General features: G+C 40.3%; 1 protein-coding gene across 5 annotated transcripts; it reads left to right on the top strand.

Moving 5' to 3' along the window:
- The first annotated feature begins 1,450 nt into the window (after window positions 1-1,450).
- Window positions 1,451-17,648, top strand: LOC145876896 (NLR family CARD domain-containing protein 3-like). Of its 5 annotated transcripts, none has more exons than XM_082972237.1 (7): window positions 1,451-1,527; window positions 6,573-6,671; window positions 12,658-12,774; window positions 13,110-13,194; window positions 13,324-13,552; window positions 15,367-17,173; window positions 17,457-17,648. In XM_082972237.1, exons 2-6 carry the CDS (start codon window positions 6,589-6,591, stop codon window positions 16,908-16,910), a joined length of 2,058 nt encoding a protein of 685 aa, XP_082828363.1. In that variant the 5' UTR covers window positions 1,451-1,527; window positions 6,573-6,588; the 3' UTR covers window positions 16,911-17,173; window positions 17,457-17,648. The 5 variants fall into 5 exon arrangements, with proteins under 5 accessions (XP_082828363.1, XP_082828361.1, XP_082828366.1 ...); XM_082972235.1 differs by having other exon boundaries at window positions 6,528-6,671; XM_082972240.1 differs by lacking the exon at window positions 12,658-12,774.
- The last annotated feature ends 4,771 nt before the right edge of the window (window positions 17,649-22,419 follow it).

Genomic DNA, 22,419 nt, shown 5'->3' with positions numbered 1-22,419 from the left:
GTCAGTTAAGAACACATTCTTATTTACAATGATGGCCTACACTGGCCAAACCCGGACAACACTGGGCCAATTGCGCACGAACCTATGGGACTCCCAATCACAGCCGGTTGTGATACAGCCTGGATTCAAACCAGGGTGTCTGTAGTGACACCTCAAGCACTGAGATGCAGATGGACCCAAGTGTTCCTGACTATCAGCCCAGATTATGGATACCCGTCCATACATTGGCTGTAAAAGTGGGTAGAAACAGACAAGCATATAACTGTAGCAATGTGGTCTTTACTTGAGTGTGTTTCAGCAGGGTGAGGTCAGAGAGATGCTTCCAAGTCAGTATTTTTCTGAACTCATAAAATCCTTTACACAATCTGATGGGACCGATGTTCAACCCCATTAAAATGACCATAAGGTCAATATAGAACCTTTAAGTTAAGACCTCAAAGATCTGTTCATGGCAAAGCAGTTCAATGAATGATACTAGTTGATTCTTATAGATTATAACTTCTAAATCATCTTGAGGTGTCACCTGTGACAGTATTGATAAAGAGTAGGAGAGCTGATCTAGGATCAGTTTAGCCTTTTAGATCAAAATGAATCAGATTACATGGAGAGGAGGGACCTGATCCTAGATCATAATGAATCAGATTACATAGAGAGGGGGGACCTGATCCTAGATCATAATGAATCAGATTACATGGAGAGGAGGACCTGATCCTAGATCATAATGAATCACATTACACGGAGAGGGGGGAACTGATCCTAGATCATAATGAATCAGATTACATGGAGAGGAGGGACCTGATCCTAGATCATAATGAATCAGATTACATGGAGAGGGGGAGCTGATCCTAGATCACAATGAATCAGATTACATGGAGAGGAGGACCTGATCCTAGATCATAATGAATCATATTACATGGAGAGGGGGGACCTGATCCTAGATCATAATGAATCAGTTTACATGGAGAGGTAGACCTGATCCTAGATCATAATGAATCAGATTACATGGAGAGGGGGGACCTGATCCTAGTTCATAATGAATCAGATTACATGGAGAGGGGGGACCTGATCCTAGTTCATAATGAATCAGATTACATGGAGAGGGGGGACCTGATCCTAGATCATAATGAATCAGATTACATGGAGAGGGGGGACCTGATCCTAGTTCATAATGAATCAGATTACATGGAGAGGAGGGACTTGATCCTAGATCATAATGAATCAGATTACATGGAGAGGAGGGGACCTGATCCTTGTTCATAATGAATCAGATTACATGGAGAGGGGGGACCTGATCCTAGATCAGCACTCTTCCTCTTGGACACTGCCTGTATGAAACCGAACACATAGTTGTAAAGTCTAGTTACAGCAGGTGTTTACTGCCATCTAGTGGAAGATACCAATAAAACACTTTATTATCAGGGTGGGGAGACGGCTGATTGAAACAGAAAGTAAAATTGTTCTTTTGTTCAGGATCCATTTTGAGACGACAGAGCAGAAAACACTATATGGAGAGAACTAAAAAATAAAGTAAGTATTTCTGAACAATAATTTATTCTAAAGGACAGAGTAAGATAATGAATATCTGTAATGAGATATTACTAGTTAGTAGAACTGCTACTTGAGCTGAGTTGCTGACAGATAAAGTGTTCAAAGTGGAAACTAATCAGTAGGTCTACATGTTATCAGTAAAACGTCTGGTAAAGATGGTGGAGGAGCTTTTACATTATATGGTTTTATGTTTATCTCAGGGTTTCTCATGCTTTTGTTCTTACCAACACTTACACACCTGATTCAACTAATCATCAAATATGTTAAGACAGTTTAATATTTGAGGCATATAAATGAATATTCTCAAATTAAAACCTTTTGGGTTTGTAGGCCTGTTTACAATTATTAAAGTCCTACAGTGACTCACATTTTGGAGGAAAAAAACACAGCTGAACTTGGTTTTGAGTAAATTATATGTTTATCTAAAATAATGTAAGAGAGATGTCTTGAAGAAACGCGTCTGGGTTTAGAACTCCGTGTCTCAGTGCCCTGCGACAGTGGGAAGTTCGTTTTGCATGGCCCGGTGCTACAGGTGAGTGGACATTTATTTAAGGACCAATGGAATAGTCTAAAACGCGCAAACTCTACTCACCCGGGGAGCCGGGCAATGCAAAACGAATTCACCCAGTGACCATGACTTTATTTCCTGATATGAAATTGAAAGTAACTGTGTAGCCTACGCAGTTACAAAATGTCTGTTGAAACTGTGGCTCATATGTCTCTAGAACATTAGAACAGTGGTGAAAAAAGTACTCAATTCTCATACTGGAATAAAAGTAAAGATACCTTAATAGAAAATGACTCAATTAAAAGTGAAAGTCACCCAGTAAAATACTACTTCAGTAAAAGTCTAAAATATTTGGTTTTAAATATAAATAAGTATCAAAAGTAAATTGAATTGCTAAAATATACTTAAGCATCAAAAGTAAAAGTAAAGTAGTAATAATTTCAATTCCTTTTATTAAGCAAACCAGACGGCACAATTTTCTTGTTATTTTAATTTACGGATAGCCAGGTTCACACTCCAACACTCAGACATCATTTAAAAACAAAGCATTTGTGTTTAGTGAGTCCGCCAGATAAGAGGAAGTTGAGATGACCAGTGATGTTCTCTTGATAAGTTTGTGAATTGGACCATTTTCTGTCCTGCTAAGCATTCAAAATGTAACGAGTACTTTTGGGTGTCAGGTAAAATGTATGCAGTAAAAAGTACTTAATTTTCTTTTTGAATGTAGTGAATTAAAAGTAAAAGTTGTTAAAAATATAGATAGTAAAGTAAAGGACAGATAACCCAAAAACGACTTATGTAGTACTTTAAAGTATTTTTACTGAAGTACTTTACACCACTGCATTAGAAGATGGATAAATGTGTTGATTTGAAGGAAAGACGGGCAGATTCTGGTAGGTTGGCTACGAACTATTATAAAGTTAGGTCGTCGTCAGACATTCAACATTCACAGTAGGTTTGAGCTACAGTATGATCACTGATCATGCCGACCAACCTGATGGTCTCTGTTGGAAATGTTGTGAAAAGTATCTGGCCTAGGCTATAAATATATTGCATTACTCATATCTCATATGAATATACTGTATTCTACTGTATCTTAGTCTATGTATTACTCATCTCATATGTATATACTGTATTCTATACTATTCTACTGTACCTTAGTCTATGTATTACTCATCTCATATGTATATACTGTATTCTATACTATTCTACTGTATCTTAGTCTGTGCCGCTCAGACATTGTGACCAATAACATTTGATTTGATTTAGATTAGGCTATATACACTACATAACCAAAAGTATGTGGACACCTGCTAGTCGAACATCTCATTCCAAAATCATAGACATTCATATGGAGTTGGTCCCCACTTTGCTGCTATAACAGCCTCCACTCTTCTGGGAAGGCTTTCCACTAGATGTTGGAACATTGCTGCAGGGACTTTCTTCCATTCAGCCACAAGAGCATTAGGGAGGTCGGGCACTGATGTTGGGTGATTAGGCCTGGCTCGCAGTCGGTGTTCCAATTCATCCCAAATGTGTTCGATGGGGTTGATGTCAGGGCTCTGTGCAGGCCAGTCAAGTTCTTCCACACCGATCTCGACAAGCCATTTCTGTATGGACCTCGCTTTGTGCACGGGGACAACTGTTGCCACAAAGACGGAAGCACAGAATCGTCCAGAATGCATAGCTTTAATTTATATGTTGTAGCGTTAAAAGATTTCTCTTCACATGAACTAGCGGGCCTAGCCCGAACCATGAAAAACAGCCCAGACCATTATTCCTCCTCCACCAAACTTTAGTAGTGTTCTCCTGGCATCCACCAAACCCAGATTCGTCCGTCGGACTGCCAGATGGTAAAGCGTGATTCATAACTCCAAAGAACACGTTTCCACTGCTCCAGAGTCCAATGGCGACGAGCTTTACACCACTCAAGCCAATGCTTGGCATTGCGCACTGTGATCTTATGTGTGGCTGCTCGGCCATGGAAACTAATTTCATGAAGCTCCCGACGAACAGTTATTTTGCTGACGTTGCAGTTCGCAACTGAGGACAGCGCTTCCTCACTCGGCGGGCCCATTCTGTGAACTTGTGTGGCCTACCACTTCACGGTTGAGCCGTTGTTGCTCCTAGATGTTTCCACTTCACAATAACAGCACTTACAGCAGGAATTTGACAAACTCACTTGTTGGAAAGGTGACATCCTATGATGGTGCCACATTGAAAGTCACTGAGCTCTTCAGTACGGGTCATTCTACTGCCAATGTTTGTCTATGGAGATTGCATGGCTGTCTTCTCGATTTTATACACCTGTCAGCCAGGGGTGTGGCTGAATAAGCCGAATCAAATAATTTGAAGGGGTGTCCACATACTTTTGTATATATAGTGTACATGCTCTGTCCTGCTACTGGTAGGATTATAACATTATGTGAACTGACCAGAACAGGTTTAGGCTGGTCATCTATGATATGTAGGTTATATACAGTACATTTTCTGTCCTGCTACTGGTAGGACTATAACGTTATGTGAATTGATCTGAACAGGTTTAGGCTGGTCATCTATGATATGTAGGCTATATACAGTACATTCTCTGTCCTGCTACTGGTAGGACTGTAACATTATGTGAACTGATCTGAACAGGTTTAGACAGGATTATACATTATAACCTAGCCTACTTTACATAGTATAACATCTACATATCACCAACAAACTGTTATTATACATTATAACCTAGCCTACTTTTCACTAACAAACCGCTTGTCACGTCCTGACCATAGGAAGCTGTTATTTTCTATGGTAGAGTAGGTCAGGGCGTGACAGGGGCGGGTTTTCTAGTTTAGATTTTCTATGTTGTTATGTTCTAGTTTTGTATTTCTATGTTGGGCTTTGTTTGGGATGATCTCCAATTAGAGGCAGCTGGTCATCATTGTCTCTAATTGGAGATCATACTTAAGTAGGTGTTTTTCCCACCTGGGTTTGTGGGAGATTGATTTTGAATAAGTGTATGTTGTAACGCTTCGTCACGGTTTGTTGTTTTTGTTCATTCAGTTAGTTTGTATGTATTGCATAGTTTCACTGTTTATTAAAGAAGAAATGTGGAACGATACACACGCTGCGCTTTGGTCCGCTCCTTCATCCTACGACAATCATGACACCGCTACTATACATTATAACCTAGCCTACTTTGCATAATATAACCTCTACAAAACCTTGTGGATCAGATCAATTTCCCCCTCAGATCAATCATATCCATTTTAGCCCTTTTGTCTACATTCTCAGATATGTTTAGAAAGGAACAGATTGAAAGATAATAAATAGCCTACTTTTGATTAATACAAATAAGTGTGAGTCAAGGCATTGTGTTGCTGTACTGTCTATAACTACCTTAACAAACAGTGACTTATTATTATTATTATTATTATTATTATTGTTGTTGCTGTACTGTCTAAAACTACCTTAACAAACAGTGACTTATTATTATTATTATTATTGTTGTTGCTGCACTGTCTATAACTACCTTAACAAACAGTGACTTATTATTATTATTATTGTTTTTATTATTATTATTATTATTATTATTATTGTTGCTGCACTGTCTATAACTACCTTAACAAACAGTGACTTATTATTATTATTATTATTAATATTATTATTATTATTATTATTATTATTATTATTATTATTGCTGTACTGTCTATAACTACCTTAACAAACAGTGACTTATTATTATTATTATTATTATTATTATTGTTGTTATTATTGCTGTACTGTCTATAACTACCTTAACAAACAGTGACTTATTATTATTATTATTATTATTGCTGTACTGTCTATAACTACCTTAACAAACAGTGACTTATTATTATTATTATTATTGTGGTTATTATTATTATTATTATTATTATTATTGTTATTGTTGCTGTACTGTCTATAACTACCTTAACAAACAGTGACTTATTATTATTATTGACAGTTACCATGGAGATGAAATGTCACAGCTACATGTTCATGTGATGCATTAAATCACCTGACTGTTTAGATATGTTTGTTAGTAAATGTTTTATTTATCAAAGAGATAATGATTAAATGATAACAATTGACAATCATGAATTAGTTGTCACTGTGTTGACCACAACCAACATGCTGGATCTCTGTTTAGTTGTCACTGTGTTAACCACAACCAACATGCTGGATCTCTGTTTAGTTGTCACTGTGTTAACCACAACCAACATGTTGGATCTCTATTTAGTTGTCACTGTGTTAACCACAACCAACATGCTGGATCTCTGTTTAGTTGTCACTGTGTTAACCACAACCAACATGCTGGATCTCTGTTTAGTTGTCACTGTGTTAACCACAACCAACATGTTGGATCTCTGTTTAGTTGTCACTGTGTTGACCACAACCAACATGCTGGATCTCTGTTTAGTTGTCACTGTGTTAACCACAACCAACATGTTGGATCTCTGTTTAGGGGTCACTGTGTTAACCACAACCAACATGCTGGATCTATGTTTAGGGGTCAGTGCTCTAAAATGAGTCTCTCTGGGGAGAAAGAGGAGGGGGGCCCTGCCTCTAAAACAAGTCTCTTTGGGGAACATGACATCAAAGCTAAGAGGTGAGATTACAGTTTTGTTTAAGAATTATTAAGTTTATTTCCAAAATTCTATATCCACAATTTTTTCACATTGGTTTTTTACTCAGAAAATATTTCTTATGGGTACAACCAATATTACTGATCTCAGATTTGTAATACATATATTTGTGTTTTTTTGCACAACACTATATATCCAATGTTTAGCTGGAACGGGATGTTCATATCGTGTATATTTGACTGTGATATGTGGTTGTCTCACTTAGCTATCTTAAGATAAATGCACTTACAGATGCCATATCTTAATTTGACCCTGTTTCTCACAGCAGAAAAATAATCCTGCAGCAACAGGAAATGTGGATTATAAAAATCATTAAAATAAAATTGTTAGGGAAAATCAAGCTAAAATACACTCCAATACGCCAACTGTATTGTAAGTCACTGTGGTGCCTGGTTACCCCGATAACGATGGAATTTAGAGACGCCATCAGAAGTGTCCACTTAATTTGAGAGCTGAGGGGAGAGGGTGTCTTTAAGTGTTTGAAACACAGCCATGGATAGTTTAGAAGTAACATTACAACATGATCAATGACATCCGAAGCTTCGTTTGATCTCATGCTGTTTCTAACCATGGCTGCGTTTAAAACACAGAAAAGACACACCCTCCTCCAATTACCCTCGCCTTATGCCCTCGGGGAATCTCCGCGGCCGGTAACTTTAGTGTTTAACCCCTGTGTCCAAGGACCAAACTTTTGAATATTATTTTCGGGGCTCCTCAAGTGGGCTGGACACATTCCATTTTTTTCAATTCTCAGCTGCCTCACCAATATCTGTAAGTGAATAAATTACTTTTAATTGCTAAATATTTCCAATAGATGGCAGCATAAGACCACAAAGCATCAGTTATAGGCTACAAGCAGCAATATGATTGACATGAAATAGTTGCCCGAGAAGGCAGAGCGGGTCGATGCTGGTTGATGAATTTGACAGTGAATGTACTAGAAAATATGTTTTTTTTCAACCAGAGGTGACTGAATTAATGTTCAGGCTTATTGATAATTGTTATAGTAATGATGTAGAATTTCAATACATGAGTATCAAAACAGGTAATAATAAAAATGAATCATAATTATATTACTATACAGTAATCTGTTAAATGCTTTTTCAGTCCTTCCTCTTGCGTTAGTAGTGTGGAAATGGACAGAAAGAAGCTCACACAGGAGTTTTCCTGTGAGGGGAAGTGGTGGTGTATCCAGGGAGAAAACTAATCTTCTGAAATGTCATTTGTGGGCTTATGTTGCCATCTATTGGAATTATGTAGCAACTGAAGTAGTACGGAATAATGTGTAATTCCTCACTTATTAACCTCTATGGGCTAGGTGGGACGTCCCACCTACTCAACAGCCAGTGTAATCCCGTGGCGCGTTATTCAAATACCTCAAAAATGCAAAAACTTGACTATTTTACACCATTTTAACCTCTTACATCTAGACGTTCTGCTAGCGGAACACCTGCTCCAATATCCAATGATGGGCGTGGCGCGAAATACAAACTCCTCAAAAATACAAAAAACTTCCATTTTTCAAACATATGACTATTTCACAGCATTTTAAAGACAAGACTCTCCTTTATCTAACCACACTGTCCGATTTCAAAAAGGCTTTACAGCGAAAGCAAAACATTAGATTATGTCAGCAGAGTACCAAGCCAGAAATAATCAGACACCCATTTTTCAAGCTAGCATATAATGTCACAAAAACCCAGAAGACAGCTAAATGCAGCACTAACCTTTGATGATCTTCATCAGATGACACACCTAGGACATTATGTTATACAATACATGCATGTTTTGTTCAATCGAGTTCATATTTATATCAAAAACCAGCTTTTTACATTAGCATGTGACTAGCATTCCCACCGAACACTGCCGGTGAATTTACTAAATTACTCACGATAAACGTTCACAAAAAACATAACAATTATTTTAAGAATTATAGATACAGAACTCCTCTATGCACTCGATATGTCCGATTTTAAAATAGCTTTTCGGTGAAAGCACATTTTGGAATATTCTCAGTAGATAGCCCGGCATCACAGGGCTAGCTATTTAGACACCAAGCAAGTTTAGCACTCACCAAAGTCAGATTTACTATAAGAAAAATGTTATTACCTTTGCTGTTCTTCGTCAGAATGCACTCCCAGGACTTCTACTTCAATAACAAATGTTGGTTTGGTCCCAAATAATCCATTGTTATATCCAAATAGCGGTGTTTTGTTCGTGCGTTCAAGACACTATCCGAAAGGGTAAAGAAGGGTGACGAGCATGGCGCATTTCGTGACAAAAAAATTCTAAATATTCCATTACCGTACTTCGAAGCATGTCAACAGCTGTTTAAAATCAATTTTTATGCCATTTTTCGGCCAATAATCGGCCAATAATTATATGCATATTCTAGATACTGGGCAGGAGTAGTAACCAGATTAACCTCTCTGGTCTAGGTGGTACGAAATCGTCCCACCTACTCAACAGCCAGTGTAATCCCGTGGCGCGATTTTCAAATACCTTAGAAATGCTATTACTTCAATTTCTCAAACATATGACTATTTTACAGCATTTTAAAGACAAGACTCTCGTTAATCTAACCACACTGTCCGATTTCAAAAAGGCTTTACAACGAAAGCAAAACATTAGATTATGTCAGCAGAGTACCCAGCCAGAAATAATCAGACACCCATTTTTCAAGCTAGCATATAATGTCACAAAAACCCAGAAGACAGCTAAATGCAGCACTAACCTTTGATGATCTTCATCAGATGACACACCTAGGACATTATGTTATAAAATACATGCATGTTTTGTTCAATCGAGTTCATATTTATATCAAAAACCAGCTTTTTACATTAGCATGTGACTAGCATTCCCACCGAACACTGCCGGTGAATTTACTAAATTACTCACGATAAACGTTCACAAAAAACATAACAATTATTTTAAGAATTATAGATACAGAACTCCTCTATGCACTCGATATGTCCGATTTTAAAATAGCTTTTCGGTGAAAGCACATTTTGTAATATTCTCAGTAGATAGCCCGGCATCACAGGGCTAGCTATTTAGACACCAAGCAAGTTTAGCACTCACCAAAGTCAGATTTACTATAAGAAAAATGTTATTACCTTTGCTGTTCTTCGTCAGAATGCACTCCCAGGACTTCTACTTCAATAACAAATGTTGGTTTGGTCCCAAATAATCCATTATTATATCCAAATAGCGGCGTTTTGTTCGTGCGTTCAAGACACTATCCGAAAGGGTAAAGAAGGGTGACGAGCATGGCGCATTTCGTGACAAAAAAATTCTAAATATTCCATTACCGTACTTCGAAGCATGTCAACCGCTGTTTAAAATAAATTTTTATGCCATTTTTCTCGTAAAAAAGCGATAATATTCCGACCGGGAATCTGCGTTTAGGTAAACAGACGAAAGAAAATAAAGCATGGGGTCGACTCGGGCACGCGCCTAAGCCCATAGTACTCTGATCGGCCACTTGCCAAACGCGATAATGTGTTTCAGCCAGAGGCTGCCTCGATATCATTACGCTTTTTCCCGGGCTCTGAGAGCCTATGGGAGCCGTAGGAAGTGTCACGTTATAGCAAAGATCCTCAGTCTTCAATAAAAAGAGCCAAGATGAACAACAACTTGTCAGACAGGCCACTTCCTGCATGGAATCTTCTCAGGTTTTGGCCTGCCATATGAGTTCTGTTATACTCACAGACATCATTCAAACAGTTTTAGAAACTTTAGGGTGTTTTCTATCCAAAGCCAATAATTATATGCATATTCTAGTTACTGGGCAGGAGTAGTAACCAGATTAACCTCTCTGGGCTAGGTGGGACGAAATCGTCCCACCTACTCAACAGCCAGTGTAATCCCGTGGCGCGATTTTCAAATACCTTAGAAATGCTATTACTTCAATTTCTCAAACATATGACTATTTTACAGCATTTTAAAGACAAGACTCTCGTTAATCTAACCACACTGTCCGATTTCAAAAAGGCTTTACAACGAAAGCAAAACATTAGATTATGTCAGCAGAGTACCCAGCCAGAAATAATCAGACACCCATTTTTCAAGCTAGCATATAATGTCACAAAAACCCAGAAGACAGCTAAATGCAGCACTAACCTTTGATGATCTTCATCAGATGACACACCTAGGACATTATGTTATACAATACATGCATGTTTTGTTCAATCAAGTTCATATTTATATCAAAAACCAGCTTTTTACATTAGCATGTGACGTTCAGAACTAGCATACCCCCCGCAAACCTCCGGTGAATTTACTAAATTACTCACGATAAACGTTCACAAAAAACATAACAATTATTTTAAGAATTATAGATACAGAACTCCTTTGTGCAATCGAGGTGTCCGATTTTAAAATAGCTTTTCGGTGAAAGCACATTTTGCAATATTCTGAGTACATAGCCCAGCCATCACGGCTAGCTATTTAGGCACCCACCAAGTTTAGCCCTGACCAAACTCCGATTTACTATTACAAAAGTTTGAATACCTTTGATGTTCTTCGTCAGAATGCACTCCCAGGACTGCTACTTCAATAACAAATGTTGGTTTGGTCCAAAATAATCCATAGTTATATCCAAATAGCGGCGTTTTGTTCGTGCGTTCAAGACACTATCCGAAGTGTAAATAAGGGTCACGAGCATGGCGCAATTCGTGACAAAAAAAAATCGAAATATTCCATTACCGTACTTCGAAGCATGTCAACCGCTGTTTAAAATCAATTTTTATGCCATTTTTCTCGTAAAAAAAGCGATAATATTCCGACCGGGAATCTGCGTTTAGGTAAACAGACGAAAGAAAACAAGGCATGGGGTCGACGCGGGCACGAGCCTGAGTCTCACAGTACTGTAACCAGCCACTACCCAAACGCGCTACTTTTTTTCAGCCAGAGCCTGCAAAGCCACGATTCAGCTTTTTGCCGCCTTCTGAGAGCCCATGGGAGCCGTAGGAAGTGTCACGTAACAGCAGAGATCCTCTGTAATGGATAGAGATAATCAAGAAGGGCAAGAAATTGTCAGACAGGCCACTTCCTGCATGGAATCTTCTCAGGTTTTGGCCTGCCATATGAGTTCTGTTATACTCACAGACACCATTCAAACAGTTTTAGAAACTTTAGGGTGTTTTCTATCCAAAGCCAATAATTATATGCATATTCTAGTTACTGGGCAGGAGTAGTAACCAGATTAAATCGGGTACGTTTTTTATCCAGCCGTGTCAATACTGCCCCCTAGCCCTAACAGGTTAAATCGGGTACGTTTTTTATCCGGCAGTGTCAATACTGCCCCCTAGCCCTAACAGGTTAACCAAAAACATCATGCATTTAGTTAATTATTTAAAAATATATATATATTTATTTAGATGGGTGACATTATCTGCCAAAGTAACACCCCTGTAGACAAAGAAGAAACTCTCCAGTAGGTACCAAAAAATATTCAAAGGACATTTTCTCAAAAGTGAGGTTACAAGTTTATCATCTTTCAAAGCAGAGTTACTTTCCCATTGTCCCTCAACTGTAGTGTATGAAATATCATTCTCTAGACCTGAGTCTGTACTTTTATCCAATGTAAAAAACACAATTTCAAATTTTGCTACATAAGACCGAATCGAGCCGGTTGGTCACATTTGAGAGTGAGGCAGAAATATAGCATTTTGCAACAAAAAAAATACTATTTGTCCCTCTGAAATGAAAACATGAACTGATAGATTTTAAACAAATACATGTCTGTCATTGAACAATCACATGCAATGATCAGCTAGTGAAAAAACACACATATCTCTTTCATAATTTCTTTAAAGAATAAAAGCTAATTTACCAACATTTCTGAAAATGGATATACTGTATGGCGTTTTGTAATGAAACTCTTCTTGTTTCCCCATCTGAGCTCAGAGTAGATGAGATGTAATGTTTCTCTCTGTTGTGTTGAAGTCCAATCAAGCAGGAGAGACCAGCCTCCCCTGTACCCAGCTGTGTGTCCATGAAGAGTGACCAGTCTATGAATCTTCCTATAGTGTTTAGAGAGGGAGACTTTTCTACTGAACAAAGGTAAGAAGAACTCATGGGTCATGGTCAGTGAGTTAAACAACACTGTCTCTAGTCATTTATCCTCTCCCATTTTCCAATTTCTTTTGGTTGTTTTCATAATCCATAGACTAATCCTTCTGTCCATTTTCATAGTCCTAAAACAATATTAAACAAACACAACATTCCCTCCCTGTGTGTGTGTGTGTGTGTGTGTGTGTGTGTGTGTGTGTGTGTGTGTGTGTGTGTGTGTGTGTGTGTGTGTGTGTGTGTGTGTGTGTGTGTGTGTGTGTGTGTGTGTGTGTGTGTGTGTGTGTACTCCCTGGATGAGGACATGTAATCAAATGTTTTGTCCACAGACACCAACAGGAGAGATCAGAGTCAGAGATTCTCAGTGGTCAGTCTTCCCAGAGTCATCAAACAGACCTGGACTCCATATTCAGTGTATGTGGTCCTGTTATGTACATTTGTTTTTGTTTACCTCAAGTAAAGTTGACCTGTCAATCATTCATTAATGTGTTAATGAGAAAGCATTTCATCTCTTGCTTAACTTATTTACTTGATTAATTTCAGATGCTTGAAGAGAATATTATGACATTTGTGAAGAACGAGCTGAAGATGTTCAAGAGGATTCTTAGTCCAGAACTCCCAGAAGGCTTTGAGAGTCAGAAGCAGGATAAGGAAGTGGTGGATGCTGAAGATGAGAAGCAGGAGAGCAGTGCCAGAGAGGGGGCTCTGAAGATCACACTGCACCTCCTGAGGAAAATGAACCAGAAGGACCTTGCTGACACACTGGAGAAATGTAAGACGTGTCTGACTCATGTTGAATGATGTTTTTTAACATTTAAAATCTGTAGCTAAAGTACAGCTAAAGTAGCTGTGTAACTCAATGATATTGTAGCAGCCTTAACACAACACCTAGTGACCTCATCATGTAGCAGCAGGGATGTGTTGTGCTGATTTATAGAGAGCGAGAGAGACAACATCAATAATACCATCAATAATACCAATAATAATATAATCAGTCACACCAGTCTGTAATGCATTATGAAAACATTTACACATTTATACAGTTAGTTAAGAGAATGAATTATTTTAATTTAACCTCTTGGGGCTAGGTGGGACGCTAGCGTGCCACCCGTGGTGCACTCCATCAACAGCAGGTGCATTTCAAGAGCGGCAAATTTGAATCCAAATAAATGTCAAAATTCAAATTTTTCAAAAATACAACTATGTTACACCATTTGAAAGATAAACATCTCCTTAATCTAACCACGTTTTACGATTTCAAAAAGGTTTTACGGCGAAAGCATAAATTTAGAGTATGTTAGGACAGTACATTTACAAGAGTTGTGTGTAATGTTTTGTCAAGTCAAAGACAGGGTCACCAAAACCATAAAACCAGCTAAAATGATGCACTAACCTTTTACAATCTCCATCAGATGACACTCCTAGGACATTATGTTAGACAATGCATGCATTTTTAGTTCTATCAAGTTCATATTTATATACAAAAACAGCGTTTTACTATGGCATTGATGTTGAGGAAATCGTTTCCCTCCAATAACCGGCAGTCAAGTCAGCGTCAGAAATTAAATAATTAAAATTAGAAAACATTGGTAAAATATTATATTGTCATTTAAAGAATTATAGATTTACATCTCTTGAACGCAATCAACTTGCCAGATTTAAAAATAACCTTACTGGGAAATCACACTTTGCAATAATCTGAGCACTGCGCCCAGAAAAATACGCGTTGCGATACAGACTAGACGTCATGTTGGGGAGATCTAAAATCGAAAATACTATGTAAATAATCCATTACCTTTGATTCTCTTCATCAGATGTCACTTCCAGGTATCACAGGTCCATAACGAATGTAGTTTTGTTCAAAAAAGCTCATCATTTATGTCCAAAAATCTCCGTCTCGTTAGCACATGATGTAAGCCAGCCGGACTTCTCGTCATGAACGAGGGGAAAAAATATATTTCCGTTCGTTCAAACATGTCAAACTTTGTATAGCATAAATCATTAGGGCCTTTTTTAACCAGAACATGAATAATATTCAAGGTGGACGAATGCATACTCTTTTATAACGTATTGGAACGAGGGTACCCAACATGAACTAGCGCGCCAGGTGTCTAATGGGACATCACCGTTCCATGGCTCTTGTTCGGTCAGATCTCCCTCCAGAAGACTCAAAACACTTTGTAAAGGCTGGTGACATCTAGTGGAAGCAATAGGAAGTGCCAAAATATTCCTAAACCCCTGTGTTTTTCAATGGGATAGGTTTAAAGTCAATACAACACATCAGGTATCCACTTCCTGTCAGAAAATGTCTCAGGGTTTTGCCTGCCAAATGAGTTCTGTTATACTCACAGACACCATTCAAACAGTTTTGGAAACTTTAGAGTGTTTTCTATCCATATATAATAAGTATATGCATATTCTAGTTACTGGGTAGGATTAGTAACCAGATTAAATCGGGTAAAAAAAATTTATCCAGACGTGCAAATGCTGCCCCCTAGACCCAACAGGTTAACACTTTATAACATTCCTTCAGTACTGTAGGCATTAAAATAGACGTAATATTAATATCCTCTGTGTTATTTCTAGATTCAGATGAGCTTGCTGTGATTTGCCAACGTGAACTCAAATCTAATCTAAAGAAGAAGTTTCAATGTGTATTTGAGGGGATCGCTAAACAAGGAAACCCAACACTTCTCAATAAGATCTACACAGAGCTCTACATCACAGAGGGTGGAACAGGAGAGGTCAATAATGAACATGAGCTGAGACAGATTGAGACAACAACCAGGAAACAAGCAAGACCAGAGACTGCAATCAAATGTAACGACGTCTTCAAACCCTTAACAGGACAAGACAACCGTATCAGAACTGTTCTGACAAAGGGAGTCGCTGGCATTGGAAAAACAGTCTCTGTGCAGAAGTTCACTCTGGACTGGGCTGAAGGAAAAGCAAATCAGGATGTCCAATTTGTATTTTCATTCCCTTTCCGGGAGCTGAATTTGATGAAAGGTGAAAATCTCACTTTGATTGAACTTCTTAATCACTTCTCAATGGAAACCAAACAATCAAGAATCTCTAACTATGACAAATACAAAGTTCTGTTCATCATTGATGGTCTGGATGAGTGCCGACTGCCCCTAGACTTCCAGAAGAACAAGATCTGTTGGGACGTCACAGAGTCAACCTCAGTGGATGTTCTGCTGACAAATCTCATCAAGGGAAATCTGCTTCCCTCTGCTCTCTTCTGGATAACAACCCGACCTGCAGCAGCCAATAAGATCCCTTCAGTTTGTGTTGACCAGGTGACAGAGGTACGAGGGTTCAATGACCCACAGAAGGAGGAGTACTTCAGGAAGAGATTTAGTGATGAGGACCTGGCCAGCAGAATCATCTCACACATAAAAACATCAAGGAGCCTCCACATCATGTGCCACATTCCTGTCTTCTGTTGGATTTCTGCAATAGTCCTTGAACACATGTTGAAAGATATGAGAGAAGAGATGCCCAAGACTCTGACTGAGATGTACACACACCTTGTGGTGTTTCATACCAAACAGAAGAATGAAAAGTATCTTGTGAAAGAAGAGACAGGTCCACACTGGAATAAAGAGAGCATTCTGTCACTGGGAAAACTTGCTTTTCAACAGCTTTTGAAGGGCAATCTGATATTCTATGAAGAAGACCTGAAAGAGGCTGGCACTGATGTCAATGAAGCCTCAGTGTACTCAGGATTGTGCACACAGCTCTTTAAAGAGGAATGTGGGCTGTACCAGGACAAGGTGTACTGCTTTGTTCATCTGAGCATTCAGGAGTTTCTGGCTGCTGTATATGTGTTCCTCTCATTCATCAACAACAATGAGAATCTAATGGCCGAACCTCAATCAACGCCCAGGAACATTTTCTCGCTGTTCAGAGACAAGCCTGAAGTTACTGAAGTTACTTTCTACAAGAGTGCTGTGGATAAAGCCTTACAAAGTGAGACAGGAAACCTGGACTTATTCCTCCGCTTCCTTCTGGGCCTCTCACTGGAGTCCAATCAGAAGCACTTACGAGGACTACTGACAAAGACAAGAAGCAGCTCACAGAGCCATGAAGATACAGTCAAGTACATCAAGGAGAAGATCAGGTAGAATCCCTCTCCAGAGAGGTGCATCAATCTGTTCCACTGTCTGAATGAACTGAATGACCATTCTCTAGTGGAGGAGATCCAAAGCTACCTGAGATCAGGAAGTATTTCAGAAGACAACTTGTCACCTGCACAGTGGTCAGCTCTGGTCTTTGTGTTGCTGACTTCAGAAAAGGAACTGGATGTGTTTGACCTGAAGAAATACTCCAGATCAGATGAAGGTCTTCTGAGGCTGCTGCCAGTGGTCAAAGCCTCCAGAGCTGCTCTGTGAGTACATCAAATGACGTTTAAGAACTTATCTTTAGGACGAAATATTCAGTTTAGAGAAAAATATTTATTATAGTTGTTAAAATATTATGTTGAAAAACATATTGAATAAATGCATTGATTTTCACATTAGTATAACAGAATGACCACACAATTCTAGGAGACAGAAGATGAATCTATATGTTGTTTGAGAGAATAACCAAATGCATTTTCCTTTGTCCTTCTACGCTACCGGTGTTAATTTAACAATGTGTTTGTGAAGTCATGATGATCTCTTTGTCAGGCTGTCAGGCTGTGGAGTCACAGAGGAAGGCTGTGATTCTCTGGTCTCAGCTCTGAGGTCAAACCCCTCACACCTGAGAGAGCTGGACCTGAGTAACAATGACCTGAAGGATTCAGGAGTGAAGCTGCTCTCTGCTGGACTGGGGAATCCCCACTGTAAACTGGAGACTCTGAGGTCAGTATTCCTGTAGTTGGTCAACAACTGATAACTGTTCACCAGATCCACATGTGTTTACCAGAGACACATAGTCCACACCATATCTGTTTGGACAGTGAAGCTTACAGTTTTAAATGTGGTGCTATGCTCCAGCATTTTAGATTTGAGATAGAATGTTTCACATTAGGTGACAGTACAGAATGTCATCTTTTATTTGAGGTTAATGGTGAGAGGTTAGCATGTTTTGTTGTATCCTCTGTTGTTGGTAATGGTGAGAGGTTAGCATGTTTTGTTGTATCCTCTGTTATTGGTAATGGTGAGAGGTTAGCATGTTTTGTTGTAGCCTCTGTTATTGGTAATGGTGAGAGGTTAGCATGTTTTGTTGTAGCCTCTGTTATTGGTAATGGTGAGAGGTTAGCATGTTTTGTTGTAGCCTCTGTTATTGGTAATGGTGAGAGGTTAGCATGTTTTGTTGTAGCCTCTGTTATTGGTAATGGTGAGACGTTAGCATGTTTTGTTGTAGCCTCTGTTATTGGTAATGGTGAGAGGTTAGCATGTTTTGTTGTAGCCTTTGTTATTGGTAATGGTGAGAGGTTAGCATGTTTTGTTGTAGCCTCTGTTATTGGTAATGGTGAGAGGTTAGTATGTTTTGTTGTAGCCTCTGTTATTGTTAATGGTGAGAGGTTAGCATGTTTTGTTGTAGACTCTAACTTTCTCACTCATTATTATTCATGATTTCTTCATGATTTTTCTTAATCATGGCATCATCAGGATTAATTTAGAAGTGTTTAGATACATGTTATCTACTCACTTAGAAAGAAAATTACTTCAGTCATCATCCACCATTTTAATATTGGGCAAAACATAACTCAAAACACAACCACAACAAACTGCAAATGCAACCAATGAGTTTAGAACCAAATACTAAACTTTTGAGTTTAGTAAATTCGTCAGAATTCTTATGACTTCTTCAAATAGGGGGACTAGATACACAAAGTGTTTTCATTTCTAAATGGTGAAACAGATATGTATGAAAATACCCTCAAATAAAAGATGACCTTATATACTGTCACCTCATTTGAAACATTTGATCTGAATCTAAAATGCTGGAGTGTAGAGCCACATTAAAAATGTTAGCTTCACTGTCAAAATATATATGGTTTGGACTGTATTCTCAATACAATTTAAATCTGATACCTCAATGTCTGTGTCACGTTGGTTAGAATAATCGGACCAAAGTGCAGCGTGTGTTTCGTTCCACATCTTTATTTAACTGTGAAACTATGCAAGACATACAATAAACTAATAAACAAAAACAACAAACCGTGACGAAGAGGTGCAACATACACTAACTCAAAATAATCTCCCACAAACCCAGGTGGGAAAAACAACACTTAAATATGATGCCTCTAATTGGAGATCATCCAAAAAAACGTAGAAAAACAGAAACTAGAAACACACAACATAGAAAATAAATACTAGACAAAACCCCCTGTCACACCCTGACGTACTCTACCATAGAAAATAAAAGCTTTCTTTGGTCAGGACGTGACAGTACCCCCCCCCCCCCCCTCCCCCAAACGTGCGGACACTGAACGCAAAACCTGTAACAACAAAAAAAAGGGAGGGTTAGGGTGGGTGCCTGATGTCGGTGGCGGCTCTGGTGCAGGACGAAGAACCTTCTCATCCCGTTGATCCTCCTGCATCGGAGGTGGTTCTAGTGCGGGAGGAAGAACCCTCTCATCCTGCTTATCCGCCAGCATAGGAGGCGGCTCCGGTTCGGGGCGTAGCACCCGCTCCCCCGCTGATCCCTCCGCTTTTGTGTCACCGGACAGTGGATCGTCGCTGAAGGATCTGAACTGGGAACCCCCGCTGGAGACTCTGGACCGCAGACCGCTGCTGGAGACCCCGGACCGCAGACCGCCGCTGGAGACCCCGGACCGCAGACCGCCGCAGGAGACCCCAGACCGCAGACTGCTGCTGGAGACCTAGGATCGCAGTCCATCGCTGGAGACTCCGGACCTCAGTCCGTCGCTGGAGACTCCGGACCGCAGTCCGTCGCTGGAGATTCCGGACCGCAGTCCGTCGCTGGAGACTCCGGACTGTGCGCCCTCTCAGGAGGTTCCGGACTGTGGGCCCTTTCAGGAGGTTCCGGACTGTGGGCCCTCTCAGGATGTTCCGGACTGTGGGCCGTCTCAGGAGGTTCCGGACTGTGGGCCGTCTCAGGAGGTTCCGGGCTGTTGACCGTCGTTTGAGGCTCCGGGCTGTTGACCGTCGTTGGAGGCTCTGGTCTGTTGACCGTCATTGGAGATTCCGGGCTGTTGACCATCATTGGAGGTTCTGGACTGTGGACCGTCGTTGGAGGTTCTGGACTGTGGACCGTCGTTGGAGGTTCCGGACTGTGAAAAGTCGCCGGAAGCTCTGGACTGGGAACTGTCGCCGGAAGCTCTGGACTGGGATCTGTCGCCGGTAGCTCTGGACTGGGAACTGTCGCCAGAAGCTCTGGACTGGGAACTGTCGCCGGAAACTCTGGACTGGGGACTGTCGCCGGACTAGGCAGGCATACTGGAGGCCTAGTGCGTGGAGCCGGGACAGGTGGCACCAGACTGGAGACACGCACTTCAGGGCAAGTGCGAGGAGCAAGCACAGGACGTACTAGACTGGGGAGGCGCCCTGGAGGCCTGATGCGTGGGACCGGTACAGGTGGCACCTGACTAGTGACACGCACCTCAGGGAGAGTGCGAGGAGGAGGCACAGGACGTATCTGACTGAGGACACGCACTTCAGAGAGAGTGCGGGGAGCAGGCACAGGACGTACTGGGCTGTGGAGGCGCACTGGAGTTCTGGAGCGTAGAGCTGGCACAACCCGTCCTGGCTGAATGCTCACTTTATCCCGGGAAATACGAGGAGCCGGCAACGAGCGCACGGGCTGTGAATGCGCACTGGAGATACGGTGCGCATCACCGCATAACACAGTGCCTGCCTGGTCACACACTCCCCACGGTAAGCACGGGGAGTTGGCTCATGTCTACAACTTGACTGCGCCGATCTCGCCGTGTGCCCCCCCACATTTTTTGGGGAGGGAGCTGTCTCTCGGGCTTCCGTTGTTGCCCTGCTAGTTCCTCGTATCGTTGACGTTCCTCTCTCGCTATCTCTGCCTGCTTCCATGGCAGGGTCTTGTCCCCTGCCATTACCTCCTCCCAGGTCCAGGATGTCCTCCACTCTCTTTTCTCCCGGGCCCAGGATCCCTGCTCCTCCTGGGCATGCTGCTTGGTCCTTTGGTGGTGGGAGATTCTGTCACGTTGGTTAGAATAATCGGACCAAAGCACAGCGTGTGTCTCGTTCCACATCTTTATTTAACTGTGAAACTATGCAAAACATACAATAAACAACTAAACAAAAAAAAAAAAACCATGACGAAGAGGTGCAACATACACTAACTCAAAATAATCTCCCACAAACCCAGGTGGGAAAAACAACACTTAAATATGATCCCCAATTAGAGACAACAATGACAAGCTGCCTCTAATTGGAGATCATCACAAAAAAACATAGAAAAACAGAAACTACAACCACACAACATAGAAAACAAATACTAGACAAAACCCCCTGTCACACCCTGACCTACTCTACTATAGAAAATAAAAGCTTTCTATGGTCAGGACGTGACAGTCTGTCTTTTGACTGATACTGCTTTTTAAACTGGTCTGGTCAGTCTACTCAAATATTCTTACTGTCCATTTTTCTCTCGACAAGTAATATTATGATAATATATAATAATGATACCTTAATTTATGAATAGATATGGCAGGTATCAGGAAACTGATATATCTGAATGTGTTGAAAAAATATGCTGCCACTATTTTCAACACCAAAGATAGCAGTGTTAATATGATTTTACTCTTTGTCAGGCTGTCAGGCTGTCTAGTCACAGAGGAAGGCTGTGCTTCTCTGGTCTCAGCTCTGAGGTCAAACCCCTCACACTTGAGAGAGCTGGACTTGAGCTACAATCACCCAGGAGACTCAGGAGTCAGACTGCTCTCTGCTGGACTGGAGGATCCACACTGCAGAGTGGAGAAACTCAAGTATGTAGAGGGTTTATGTCAATGTTCATATCAGACATGCTTGACTTTATCAGGCTAGTTAATTTACCACCAATTGGACAAAGTTATATGCTGACTGTGTGTGTGTGTGTGTGTGTGTGTGTGTGTGTGTGTGTGTGTGTGTGTGTGTGTGTGTGTGTGTGTGAGAGTTCAGGTGTATCACTCAATGACTGTCGGTTCTTCTGCTTATCACTACAGTGTGGAACATGGTGGAGAGTACACAATGAAACCTGGGCTTAGAAAATGTGAGTGTTGACTGCTGTGAAGAATATGACTAAGAATAAGTCTTAATTCAAGTTAAGTCAAAGTCAAAGACCACCATCATTACTAACTTGGTCATATTAAATATCAGCTGTAGTTCTACAAAAGCAGAAATCAGGGACACCAACGTTTAAAAAGAGTTATATATATATGACATTGTGTGTGTCTTTGTCTGTGTGTCGCGTTCATGTTACATAAGAAATGTGTTTGTGTGTGTGTGTGTGTGTGTGTGTGTGTGTGTGTGTTTGTATGTGTGTGTGTGTTCATGCATTGTTACAGGTGAGTGTGTGTGTGTGTTTGTGTTGCATTAGAATTATGTGTTTGTGTTCATGATGCATGTGTGTGTGTGTGTGTGTGTGTGTGTGTGTGTGTGTGTGTGTGTAATTCATGTGAATAGGTGTGTTTTATATTACCATACAGTATAACATATGATCATTCAACAA

The sequence above is a fragment of the Salmo salar genome, unplaced genomic scaffold (genome assembly GCF_965601325.2).
Source record: "Salmo salar unplaced genomic scaffold, fSalSal1 ptg000619l, whole genome shotgun sequence".
In the NCBI taxonomy this organism is placed as follows: domain Eukaryota; kingdom Metazoa; phylum Chordata; class Actinopteri; order Salmoniformes; family Salmonidae; genus Salmo; species Salmo salar.
Note: the sequence above shows the minus strand (reverse complement) of the source record. Positions and strands in the feature narration are given on the sequence as shown.